The sequence below is a fragment of the Etheostoma cragini genome, chromosome 5 (genome assembly GCF_013103735.1).
Source record: "Etheostoma cragini isolate CJK2018 chromosome 5, CSU_Ecrag_1.0, whole genome shotgun sequence".
In the NCBI taxonomy this organism is placed as follows: Eukaryota; Metazoa; Chordata; class Actinopteri; order Perciformes; family Percidae; genus Etheostoma; species Etheostoma cragini.
Genome location: NC_048411.1, coordinates 18,261,726 through 18,275,688, shown reverse-complemented (window position 1 = coordinate 18,275,688; position 13,963 = coordinate 18,261,726). Strand labels below are relative to the sequence as shown.

General features: G+C 39.3%; 1 protein-coding gene across 3 annotated transcripts in view; it reads right to left on the bottom strand.

Moving 5' to 3' along the window:
* Window positions 1-383: 383 nt before the first annotated feature.
* adgrd1 (adhesion G protein-coupled receptor D1) overlaps window positions 384-13,963 on the bottom strand; it is a 32,703-nt gene continuing 19,123 nt past the window's right edge. For all 3 annotated transcript variants that reach the window (XM_034871954.1, XM_034871953.1, XM_034871955.1), the window contains 12 exons: window positions 10,660-10,733; window positions 9,964-10,087; window positions 7,725-7,828; window positions 7,471-7,582; window positions 6,393-6,546; window positions 3,493-3,559; window positions 2,866-2,932; window positions 2,600-2,691; window positions 2,387-2,513; window positions 2,250-2,291; window positions 1,951-2,043; window positions 384-1,859 (listed from right to left, as the gene is read on the bottom strand). In XM_034871954.1, coding sequence (XP_034727845.1) covers window positions 1,764-1,859; window positions 1,951-2,043; window positions 2,250-2,291; window positions 2,387-2,513; window positions 2,600-2,691; window positions 2,866-2,932; window positions 3,493-3,559; window positions 6,393-6,546; window positions 7,471-7,582; window positions 7,725-7,828; window positions 9,964-10,087; window positions 10,660-10,733 — 1,152 coding nt within the window. In that variant the 3' untranslated portion in view covers window positions 384-1,763. The remainder of the gene's footprint in view (window positions 1,860-1,950; window positions 2,044-2,249; window positions 2,292-2,386; window positions 2,514-2,599; window positions 2,692-2,865; window positions 2,933-3,492; window positions 3,560-6,392; window positions 6,547-7,470; window positions 7,583-7,724; window positions 7,829-9,963; window positions 10,088-10,659; window positions 10,734-13,963) is intronic.

Sequence of the window (13,963 nt, the reverse complement as noted above, 5' to 3'; positions counted from 1 at the left end):
CCACTTGATTTGTCTAATTTGGACTGCTGAAGCTTCATATAATTTTCAGATAAACTTTGGAATGTAGTCCACATGAATAGGATGAATTACAGCAAGCAATTTGTTTCAATGTACATACACCTAACTGTTTGAAGACAGACATGGGAAATTGTGAACCTTTCCCTTAACACTTCTCTATCAAAAATTGATTAATAATCATGTAAATCACAGTTACAAGCATGCACGCATAGCACACCACGCACACACACACACACACACAGTCTATCTTATTCCTTATCTTGCTTTATTTTCAAAGCATTGTATTCTGTGTGTTTGTGTATAGACCAAACAGTAAAGTGTTAAAAAATACAAATGTGAACATCATGTAATAAAGAAACATTACGCTGATTTATTGTCATAAACAATTTTATAATAAAGATAATTGGAAGCACAAACCATAGTACCATAAGACAACAATCATTAAAGGCCATACAAGCATATTGAAATATCTAACTTTAGATTTGACACGAAAAGTGAGCGCAGAGTGACTTAGAGTAAAGGAAGCCTAATGTTGGTACAGTGTAAGATCATTGACATTATAAGTGATGTCATCTCCTTCTATTCTCACAGTATTTTAAGAAATAAAAGCAACAACCTTGTAAAGTCCCTCTGTTGTAGAACATATTTCATTGTACAAAAGATTTAAGAAAATTTGAAAGAAAATTGCAACAGAAATAGCTAAAACATAAACTTCACAGAATTGTGTCCAAACCACAGCCAGTATTCACGATTCCTTAAAAAGCATAACATACTGCAGCTTACTAAGATGTGAGGTACTGCAAATATACCAGTTCATTTTAATAGGAAAACATACAAATAGACACACAATTCAACATGAGAACATACCAATTGTTAAGCTGTGACACTTTGCAGAAGACATGATAGAGAATTCAGAATCACAAAATAAATAAATACATTATATCAGATTTACATAGGGTTGAATTCACTGCTGCTTTAGCCATTGTTATCATGCAGTTGTTGTGTCCCCAACATTTGATTAAAGCTGTAGGAATCAGGTGAATCTTGGAGAAGTTAATTCAGGAAAAATAAGCAAATTTGTCCATTGTGATGGCACGGTTACAGTAGGCTTGTACCATGTGGTCGCGCCAACAGTTTTGTTGTCATTACTTAGAATTCCTCATGGGGGAGGCAGATACTACGCACTATAGCTGTAAGGCATAAATCTAACACTATATTTAAGGAAAATATACAGTTTTCCTTGGTATTTCTTTTTAACCAGCTGCTGGCGGTGGCTTCATATTGACTAAACAAAAATGAAAGTGGTGTCAGTCTTTTCATCTAACTTTCAGCAAGAAAGCAAATAAGCATCAGTTAAATAAACTCTTGCTAATTACTAAATCCACTGCAATATACAGATGTCAGATGGAATCTAGAAGCTCCACCACACAGAGCATTGATGCTGGACCCTGAACTACACTCCTGTACGTCAAGACTCACACTGACATCCTCAGAAATTCCTGCTCTTGTTTTTGGGAACACAATGTGTTTTTATGAGATAATAAAAAGGCACAGTCCTTAGAGTCTGTTTGTCTTTAAAGGAGAAGCTACTATTCAGCTACAAAACACCTCCATTGGTCTCACTTTCACTTGAGCAGATGAGTGTCTGATTCATTACATAACATAGTGGGAGAATACTCTGGCCAGTGTTTGTCATTCTACTGAGTGAGCTTCAGACTACTCTCCTGTCACGGACAGAAATGGTTCTACACAGCGGAGAGGTCAATACGATTAGCCGAGTTGGTGCTTTTTTCCCATGTGTTCATCTTCGTGGGACTCACGCCCTCCTTGTTTCCATTCATCTAGGATGGGAAGTAAAATGTTAGACTCAGGCAGTTAACAGTTGAGCAACTAATTTTTGTTAGAGCAAATCGTAACACCAGCAGCACTCACAATGTCAGAGTTGAATGGCTTCACATTGATGTTTCGGATGGAACTGCTGGTAAGAGACCACACCTTGGTTTTGTGTTTGAAAGCAGCTCTGACCTACAGAAAGATGCACAACCATAACAGGCAGAATACCTCTTATCAGCCTAAATCACAAATTGGGGCTGCAGCAGAGAACATCGTCCCTTCCATACTAATTATAATATTTAAGATAAATTGATGGTTTAGCATGTGTACAATTTACTATCACAAGACGTGACAAATCAAAACATTAAAACAGAAATCCAACATGTTTAGCACCATACCTCAGAGTTGAGAAGACAGTGAAATAAGAAGACAAAGAACCCCTAAAGAAAAAGGAAAAAATTTCAACTTTACCATAATATTCACAAATGGCTGCAAACATTTTGGAAAAGAAAAAGTCCCTTAGTGGGAAACTTACTTGTAACGAGTTGAATACAGCAAAAATATAAAGGAAAGGCAAAGAGTGTGTGTTGACAGCGAGAACGCCAAAGATCCATGAAATGCCGAGTATAGGCAGGAGCACTGCCACCGCCTTCACAGTCAGCCTAGAAACAAAGCATGACACAAACATGTTTAAATTATAAGCTTTTAATAAGAGAACTGGTCTGACCGTGAAAACAAATAATTTCACCTGACTGCGTTTGCATCTCCATGAACCTTGTAGTTCTCTCCACTGATTCGAGATATGATCCTGGTCACGGAAATGAGAATGCCAATGTTCACCTGGAAATCAGAAAGGATGTGAAAAACATTTAACACGGGCACAGGAGAGAGTATTATGATTCTTTCCTCCTCGAATAGAGTATACATCTACAATGAATAGAGATGAAACTGTAGTTTGAATTATGCCGCAAGTTGTGAACTGTAAAAAATGACAAATGCTGATGGTTGTCTCACCACAATGACAAAAAGAGCCGGTGCCACAAATGCCCAGATGGCTCCATTCGTCAGCGACAGCCAACAGCTGAGAAATCAAGGACAAGGAGGAAGGGTTAGAAAGAACAAAATGCTATAATGCTGGAATGTAAATCTGGAATGACATGTTTGGTTACTGTTGAACTAAAAACTTCTGTATGACATTAAACACATTGGTTGGTTACAATTTCTTCCACATTCTAATGCAATAACCTGACAAGCCTTGAGGGAATAAAATTAATTTCATATAAATCATAGGGTTTTATTTTTTTCAAAGTGCACGCCATACTAGAACTAGGCAATATTGAAAAAATCTAATTATTTTGACTAAATGCATCAATGTCGATATTGTTGGGTAGACTATTGGTGCTTACACAAAATCCTAAATAATCCACAAAAATGAGGATAAAATGACTAAGTGGGTAAAAACAAATAATTAAACTGCTTAATAAGTCTGGTAAGTTCAGAAAATGACATCACTTTACTAATGCAGCCTTTAAAACCAGGAAAAGACACCTGTGTCATATCATTATATCCAAAATGTGAGATGATATTGATGTCGATATAATACTGAATATATTAATAATAATATTCAAAGGTCATACTTACTTGTCGACCTCGCCATAACTGTCCAGAGCTGATGTCATGGATACCACACATATTACCAATGGAGAGCCTGATGAAAAAAAAAGAAAAACACACACGTTACAAATTCACTAAACATGTCACACAGTAGCCATGACTAAATTCCCATGCTATTGGGCCCGAGGGGCAGAAATGTGACCATTGACCATCTTTTTCTTCAGCTTCCTTTGCATTTTGCATGTACCCAGTAGCCTGCTGTGTTTAAGTTCCAATCAAGTACAGTCCCTTCAAACATATCATCAGCTGTATCAATTAGTTTGTGGTTATTACAGGACATCAAACTAAAAATATATTTATGCATATGCATCAAGTACAGTTGGTTCCTTCCTTATAAAACCAACTTTTGCAAAATGCATTGTTTACATCTATGTTTGCTTACTAGCTGTCTTCTTCCACCCTGGCATTTGTTAGCACATTGCTACATTTTTTTGTCACCAACTGTGTCTTTGTGCATGTGTATGTGTGCCATCACAATATAAATTTGCCCCGACTCTCAAAAACCTTGCTCCATAGCACTACTTCTGGTGAAAAACTCCACAGAAAACTTCTACAAAACAAAAATTGACCCACACTAAACCTGCCCCCTTGGACCTGGGCCACAGGGGCATTTCACAGCGTTAACACAAGCCACATTCTAAAGCTCCTGACACACCAACCAGACAGAACCGGCAGAAAAGTCCCTTGGACTGATCGGTCTCCCTGAGTTGGTCAAAAAGTGCCTCGGAACGCACCAAAGCAATGTGACGTAATACGTCTCCATAACAGCTGGTGGCACAAATATGTATTGTTGCTCAAAAATGAAATCCACAGCTGATTGGATGAATGCGTCACGTGGATCTGGTTTCTCCGGAAATTCAAAGCCAGACTGTCATGGCCAAGGGGGTAAGTGAGTGTCCACGAATTGTAGCTCCTATGGCGCCATTTTAATGCTACCAAGCACTCACCTGCCATCTGCCATTTGCATTCCATTGACTGCCATTCATTTGGCGCCACTTTGACAACGAATAACTTTACATCTGAAGCGTTTAAAAACTTAAGTTGTCCATTGTTTATTTTAAAAGAAACACAACAATGTACTAAAGGCTCCATTTCCTTATACCACACGTTTTGGCTCCATATCAGACGTTTTTGTAAAAATCGGCTAACGATTTGCTTTCGCATAGTCAACAAATCACCATGTTGTCAGGAGAATCATGTAGAAAGTTTTGACTTACATTAACTGTTTAGGTTAATTACTAATGTTAACTATAATGTTAGTTAGCAATAATTAGCCTGTGCCTATGTTATCTTCTAACATATACCTACGCTCTCCTTCTCTGCAATATTTGGAATGATGGACATTTCTCTTGGCACAGCTACCAGAAGACTTAAAACTTTCAAACAGGTTGCTCACGTCACATCTACATCGGCAAGCTCAGTTGGAGGCTGCGCATTAACGCTCAGCCCTCACCGGAAAAGTGCTTTCTGATATCCTTCACTGGTCTCTGTCCAGAGCAACCGGATCTGTTGGTCCATTTCTTTAACTGTCTATGGTTATGGCGGCTTGTTCAGAATACAATGTCAAATTTTGTTATAATTTACTCTTACTCTATATTTTACTTTTTCTGAAGGTATTTTAAGCAAGAAATAGGCCATGCAGTTGCTGAATCTGTCTTCATTTCAGTTTGACAAAGGTCAGTTTAAAAGATTTTTGTCCGATTTTGAGAGATTTTGAGAGTCACGCTCAGCAGGATGTCAGGACAGCCAAAATGAAGGCCGACGGCCCCTCCAGACCAATCCAGACGGACGACTGCACAAAACACACCAAACAGACTGGAGTCACCGACCTTGCCAGACTGTCTGACGGCCCATTATTGGGTTGGTGTGTCACGGCCCTTAGATCAACAAGACTCAAACCAAAAGAAATATTTAGGAATAATCTCAAAACCACTTATATACCTAAAAGTCTTTCCCCCAGACATACATTATGACACATCAAGGCTGAATAGTGATTACAACATAATTCATATGGTATTTCAACCTTCACATTGTCATCTGGGAGTATGCCTCAGTTAATTTTAGCAACTAGCCTTGTAAAGAGCCTTTTAAACCTTCTGACACTCATTATATTGTCCAACATGGTAAACTCCACCCATTGTATCACCTGTGCAAATAATTACTAAAGTTCCCTGGAAAAACTACATACTGCTATACTACAAGGAAACCTTTACTTTGGAGGAGGAAATGAATGAAAAATAAGTCAACAGTTTTCAACACACCTGATAGCAGCTGAAATTAATTATAAATCAAGTTTTTGACTTTTTATGTATAACAGCTACACTTCTAACCGCCAGACAAGTCTACAGCATAAAATTCGTAGATGGCCACACAAAATGAAAAAAATCACTCTGGACAGAAGAAAGGAAGTAATAAAAAAGGGATCGTTTTTCCACTAATGGGTTCAGCATGTGAAGGAGAGACTGCATTCCCCAGCAGCCACAGACAGTATACGAATGTCCCAGATTCCTTGTATCTGTCCATCAAACTCCAGTTCACTTAGATCAGAGAAGGCAATTGTTATGCTGGAATATGCAACTCCAAGCAAATCTATTCAACAGGGTCCGAGTAGCTTTCTTTGTGTAAGGAATGTTTGACCAATAAGGTAACTTAAAAAAGGTCCCAGTCATATTTACAGTAATGGCCTTGCGTTAGGTAGAGGCAGAAACAATGGGTGAAATCACGGACAATACATTAGGATGACAGTGTGTTCTTGAACACACAAACAAGAAATTGACACACAATAAGATGAATAAGATAATCAATAAGATATATCACCTGTGTTTTCCATCTAATATTAGTGATTAAAGCGTGCTGAGCAGACCTACCCCAGCCAATGCCATAGTAGTAGAAGTGCTTGCTGCCCTCAGAGCCAAACACCTTGACCACCATACTGTAGAGGTGGAGGCCCTCAACCAGCATCCAGGCAAAGGCACTCAGAAAGAAGAAGTGAAGCAGGACAGCCATGACTTTGCAAGGCAGCTGGGACAAGGGACAAGGGACAAGGGACAAGAGACAAGGCCTTTTACCATCATTCCCCTCATTATGTTTTGTGTACGCATTATTATTTTTAAAAGGCATTTATTTTAATTTTAGATGTATTACCTTTCAATTTCGATTTTAATCATTTAGTGTGTCTTTATCTTAACCACATTTTACAATTTACACTTTATTACACTTCATACATCATCTTAGTCACGATCTTACACAACCTCTCACTATTATCCTAGAATATCTGAATATTATTAGAATAAATGGCAAGACACTAATCCTATCATCCTCACCACAATAATCAACGTTCATTTTATCACTCATTATCATCATCATCACATTTGTTTCTTTTATTGTCTTCAACAAACTGACAGGAAGTCTGGCTCCGTTATCGGCTGCAAACAGTAAACATTTGAAGCTGTGGTGGAGGGGTCGCTGAAAAAACTGCTACCCATCATAGATAACCCCAACCACCCTCTCCACCCCACACTGGTCCAACAGCTGAGCACTTTGTCTAAGAGGCTCCAACAGCTTCAATGTTGCACCGACCGCTACAGAAAATCATTCCTACCACACAATTTGTCACAGACTTCATCACTGAGTGTTAGATAAGATTCAGATTCTGCACTTACTGCAACTTGTACGAACACAGGTTTTACTAACATCTTTATAAATATTATTTAACATTTTTGTTCCTAACTTGTATATACGTTTCCACATGCTCCACTATTTTTTGTCTTCATTTTTTTCAATCTTTGTCCTTGTATTCTACCCTATTTAGTATAATCTGTGCTGTGTGTCTGATATTTTGCTGCTGTAGCACTGTAATTTCCCATGTTTGGATCAATGAAAATCTATCTATCTATATTAACATTATAATCATCATCAACAACATGTGTAGTGCAGTGGATGTACCGTGCCCGGGTCGAAGCGAGCGCTGATGAGCAGTAAGATCTCAGCCACCAGGATGGCGAAGGACAGGTTGGCATGGATGTGGTAGCGTTGGTTACGAATGGTACTCACTGACCTGTAAAGCAGAAGCAGCAGCACATCACATTAACTTTTTCAAGTACTTTGGTCATTTTGGTAATACAACATATATTAAACACAAAAGGTAAATTTTTTTAATACAGATGTGCGGTAAAGGTTGTTAAAGTGATGATACTCACGACAGAACTGCAAAAGTGACCAGAGTGATGGCAAGACAGAAGATGGATATTGAGCAGCCAACATAACCGATGGTTGATAGTGCCACCCTGTGGCCACTAGTGAGCTGTGTACAGAGACACATCTCCATTAACAATGGACAAGACAACATGTAAAAACGTAATTTTTTTTGCCGACATGGTATAGTATGTCTGAACATTGTGTCAAGAACGCTAGAAAAGCTAGTTCAGCCTGTTTTATATAGCCTGTATCATTCCCTGTGTAGTTAATGACAGTGACCACAATACTGTCTCTATTTCTCAGGCAGAGTACTCTCCAAGACTGGACTCCCTGTCATAAAGTTTTAGCAAAACAGTTTAAATCCTCCTGTGTAAAGAATAAAACAAAAGATGGAATCAAAACATTTCTAGATGAAAAGTATTCACATATTATGGTTTTTTTTTTTTTTTCATGATGTCTTGAAAGTTTTTGATGGACGTTTTTTCACCGTAAATGTGCAGTCAGTTACTTTTTTGTTATGATTTTGAGACATTCAAAAAAAATCCAAGAAGCTTAAGAGTGACACACTGTGTTTCTTCATATGCACATAACCATGCTGTACAGCCTCATACATTGATGTTGTTTTGGAGTTCAGGCTATTTTGAGGGGTCGGGTTTGATTCTCCATTAACTGTCTTCACGTGTGCCTTGTCATTACAAGGGCAGAGGAGTCTCAGCCTTCCAGAAAAAGGGATATGTGGGATGTTCCCTCGCAGCTGAGGGATGAGCCAGCCCACTAATTAGAGACTGGCTAAGGGAAAGTATAGCATCAAATAGACTTCTGCTCCTTAAATAAAGCGCTGGCCCACTTAGCTGCAATAAGAAGTCCCAATTTTCTATTTAAAGAAGCCATAGTGGATGCTGACCATACTCCCGTGCAACACAATCTTGGATAACAAAGAGTTAGCCTGTGGTGACAATGTACACGTTTGCCATTCCAAATTGCTCCACATGCAGATAATGTAAAAAATCTAAAATACTGTCCTGGTTTGTGTGTGCCAGTATGAGTGCTGGGTTTTTGTTTAATTTTTTTGGTTGGGCTATAGCGACCTGAAAGACAGGTGTGATGAAAGTCCAGTACATGGGTTTAAAGCTTCTTTGTAAGCACATATCTGTATAATACATTGTGTATGAATGTGACTAACTTGGAAAAAACAAAAAATAAAGATAATTTTTTTCTTCTAAAATACTGTGCAGGACAGTGTTCAGAGAAGAGAATAAGAATCCCCCCAGATGTTTTAAGAGGACAGCTTTTGGAGAAGGGACCGTTCTCTTGAGAGAGTTTAGTCCTTAAGAAACGGACCACTGACCTGTGCAACAACCCAAAAATACCACACTTAATCATGGTTGTCCGAAGTACTTAGAACCATAAAACCACCAGTGAAACCGACATTGTGACTATGTAGGTCTGCTTACAATTGACCTACAGGGAGGAACGATAAACTGTCCAAAGGCTGAAGTGGGGGCTTTGGTGGGTTGGGTTGGGTTGGTGGTTTACTGTGTGGTTAACCGGTGCTTCCTCTCCAATTATGTTCCTACTTATTTGTGACAAAGACACAGAGGAAGCCACACACTTTTGAATATGGCTGGGGTAGAGGAAGATTCTTTCCTCTAAGTAGTAGTGGGAGGTTTACAGTTACCTACACAGATTTAATGAAACGCATTGTGTCACAGTAAGAAAAGCACAGGTGTTACTAATTACATTAGCAATGTCTCCATCAAAGTGGAGAAAAGTCTGGTAAGTTTATAAAAGTACATCATTTTACTGTAACATAGCCTTTAAAACCAGTAGAAGAAAACAAATCAGGATATTACGATATCCAAAGTCTAAGACAATACCTAATGTCATATCACGATATCAATATATTATCAATATATTGCCCAGCCCTAGTGTAAACGAATTATTTGTCTTTAAAGCTGAAACACTGATGTTTGCTTTTTTAAATTCCTCAAATATCGTTTGATTACAAACCTTAACTGATGATGTGTTGTATTCATTGTTTTGGTGCTTAAAATGAATTTACCAAAGTCTTAGATTATGTATACGGGTAATTAAAATGGTGAATGCATTTTGTAACATCGCTTTTTGAGTGGGAGTTTTGCCAAACATCGTTTGGATGCGACTGTGCGTCTTTTGTTCTCAGAGGGTTAATATGCATAAAAGAAAAATGGAGGTGCTTTGAAAAGTAACTAAATATCCTACCTTTAAGGGCACCACTTGCATAAGTATGGCAAAGTTGGTAAGGTGGTTGCATAAACACACAGAGTATGTCATGTTTCCATCTGAGCGTACACAACCTTCATTGGACCATACTCCCTCTTTGGAACTGAAAAAGATGACAATTAGGTATTATTTACAGATAAAATATACTCAGAGGTTTTTATAGGGACACTGCTGGCAACAATCACTCAACATGATCTATTCAGGGAGGCACCAGACATCATTTCGTTGTTGCTGAATTTACCAGGGCAATCTGACAGGGCAATCCAATAAATCACATTTTTCTTGAGCTGCAGCGCAAAGGGGAGTGAGGAGAGGAAGCCCTTGAATCCAAGCTTAAACACACTCCCTTTCTTAAAATGATTTACACTTTCTTAGTAGTGTTTTTGGCTCCATTTATCAGATAAAAAAAAATTTCAACAGAGGGCTGTTGCTCAAGATACAACAAACTGAAACAGGAACACATGTAACATATGTAACACTGGCTGTTTTTCATTTGAATAGGGAAAAGGGAAGTACACCTATTCCAAATCATTGGTCATTACTTAGGATTTAAAGCCTTTAGACTTAAGCAAAGAACATGCAATGAGTTGACAATCAAGATACAAAATCCCTTTGGCTCTATATCTGAATGAATAATTGAGACATGCTGCATCTAAATCACAAACACAGACCCACCTGTAATCCAAGAAAGCACAGTAGAGGAAGACTTTGTTGCTCTGATTTAGGACTTGCTCTTGCTGTTCTTTAGTCTGAAAAAGAAAAAGAAAATGAGATGCCTTAATTGTTAGAATGTGCAATAGGAAAACATCTGCTTTTGAATTGTACTAGCTCATTAAATTACAAGCAAAACTCAAGCAAACCTGTTCAGAAAATGTGCTTTGATCAAGAAGCAATGGGGAATATTTCAGACACAAATCAGCAGCATTCTTTCCTTTGTGATCTTTGGCTTTCTTTCCATGCATATGCTTAAAAGAAGTGTCAGATCTTGATATATTACATACAGTAAGGGTAGAAAAGTCTGTATATTTAGCTTTTTTTTATCCCTCTGAAGATTTAATTATATTTTTTGATAAATGCTTTGATGCAAAACCCAATAAACAAAGTTTTAAGCATTAAATAAAGAGAAGTAAAACACTTTATATATGCTTATGATACAAAATAAAGACACTTTATTGGTGCTTAAATGCCAATTAAAGACCTCAGACTCTAGAACTAAAGAGGTCTGACATCATACTAAAGAACAGACAAGACGGCGATCAACACTCAGCAAAGGTGATTATTACACTGAGCTGAAATCCCTGTTGTCTTCAAGAATCTTATTTGATTATAACTCCCCTTTTTCTGTGTCATTCCTTAATATGAGATTTGGAGTCCCCGGAGACAGTGAGCTAATGGCTACAGTGCAAGAATGCAGTAATTGGGGCTTGGCCCTGGTTTCAGGTCAAACCACTACCCTCCTCAATCTGTCATCTGAAGAAAACAACATGTTCATTGGCTGGTTGGGAGTATACCGAGAGACTGCACACCTCTTCTCATTCCCCAAGCCTTCTGACTCTCAGACTGAATAAGTGTATGATTAGATGGACTGTGTCTGCATTATTTCCTTCTGGAAAAAGTGAGAGAGAAAGAGAGAGAGAGAGAGAGAGAGAGAGAGAGAGTGAAACTGACACTCAGGCTGTCTGTTTCCTGGCCCACAGACTCAATGATTCATATTGAAAAGCATAGCACAATACGTTAACTTTGTTGTGTAACCGAATCGTTGGTCTCATTCTGTCTGTTTTGCACATGCAGCTCTTTAGTCATCACTTATTATGACCCTTGAGATGAATGCAATGGATGGACATGCATCTGGCCCATTAGAGTAGGCAGCACAATGGGTTTAAGAACCATGGGAGTGCCGTGAATGCACCCCATCATCACAAGCCGGTTTCCAACTTTGACGGGCTGCAAGCAACCCCGTGGGTGAATTTACTGCTCCCCTGTGGGCTTTAATAAGTCACATTGCTTGTTGGGTGTAAATGAAAGCAGATGGAAGAAAGACAAACTGCAATTGGCACACTTTAAGCCTTGCTTTACAGTGTTGTATTTGCTCTCTACAATCACTGACCCTTTGTTGTTCATGTCCAATGAAGGAAGACTAATTATGCAGAGTAAGCACACAGCTGAAACCCTTGTTCTTGGGAAACAATCCATCATTATCAAATCATCATATGCACCGGACAAAAGCTAAATATACATTGACTAACAGACCATCACACATATAAGGAAGGCTGTTTGGCCATGCTTCCTCTATAGCAACTGTCTGTTTGTGGTACATCCTGCGTGTGTTTTCCAGTTGATATCTGAGGAGAGGTGCAAGGACCTGAAAGTTAATGGGTGAGTGTTAAAATGCACTCAGAGATCTGGCCGAGCTTTGTGCGCACGCCATTCCCTTGGTGCCCTGAGGCCTCCGCCACCAGCCAAGGCTGGAGCTGGAGCTCCAAGTCTTTATTAATAACAGAAGGCCAGCAAACGTTGCCTTGGAAATCACTTTGAGCCTTTCATGGAGAATAGATGTAGAGAGAGAGAGAGAAGAGAGTGAAAGTTAGTGACAGCAGAGTGATACATAGTGACAGGCTGATAGAGGAGAGGGGTCAGAGAGAGAGAGGCTGATGAATCCTAGAAAGTCAAGGTGTTTCTGGTGCTACTATTTCGCTATGTCCCACTTGGCTCATATGTCAACCAGAGCTCAATTTACAGTGATTACTTTGACCCAAACTACTTTAACCCCAACCGAAACGGTAGTAAAATACAAAACTGTCAAAAATCTAGGGCTGCTCATTGAATTTTGTCTGCTCATCGATTAGTTGATTGTAAAACTGAGTTTCTGTACAAGGAATCATGCAACAACTTCTGTTTACTAGAGAGGTGCTCACAAGTTCTTTGGAAATAAGTCATTCAGCATGAAAAAAGCATTAAACTAATCAACCAAAGAAATCTTAGTCAACTAGCAGCTATCAGAGGTGGAAGACATATTTAGATACTTTATGTACAACAATGTGAAAATAATACATTATAAGTCAATGTCTTATTATATATATCATAAGGGTATGCATATTAATGTACAGTAATGTAATATATTAATGTAACATTGGTTGTAGCTTATCTCGCATCGGGTCACGGGGGACCCCAAACTTCCCTTTCCCGAGCCACTTTCACCAGCTCTGACTGGTGGATCCTGAGGTGTTCCCAGGCCAGGTTGGAGATGTAATCCCTCCATCCCTTCTGGGTCTTCCCCAAGGCCTCCCCTCAGCTGGACGTGCCTGGAACACCTCCCTAGGGAGGTGCCCAGGAGGCATCCTTACCAGATGCCCGAACCACCTCAACTGGCTCGTTTCGACCAAAGGAGCAGCGGCTCTACTGCGAACTCCTCTCGGATTACCGAGCTTCTCACCTTATCTCTAAGGGAGACACCAGCCACCCTCCTATGGAAACCCTTTTTTGGCCGCTTCTACCCTGGATCTCATTCTTTCGGTCATGACCCAGCCTTCATGACCGTGAGGGTAGGAACAAAAACTGACTGGTAGATTGAGAGCTTTGCCTTTTGGCTCAGCTCTCTTTTTGTCACAACACTGCGATAAATTGACTGTAATACCGCACCCAATGCGCTGATGTCAAACAGGGGCCTTCTCCAGATGTTTCCAATTTACCCACACTATCCGTTTGGGCTTACCAGGTTTGTCCAGAGTCTTCCCCCATCCCCTGACCCAGCTAACCACCAGATGGGGATCAGTTGACAACTCCGCCCCTCTCTTCTCTTCAGTCGGAGGGTATTATAACTGTAAATCATGATGCAATTCTTTTAAAAGAGAACAAACACTCTTTGTTGCCAGGTCAACAGCGTAACAGATATTTAATGGTGCGTCCTGATAACTTGCTACTTAAAACACAGCCCTACCAGCCATTTACAACACCACTCTAATCAGTTGTGATTGTAAGC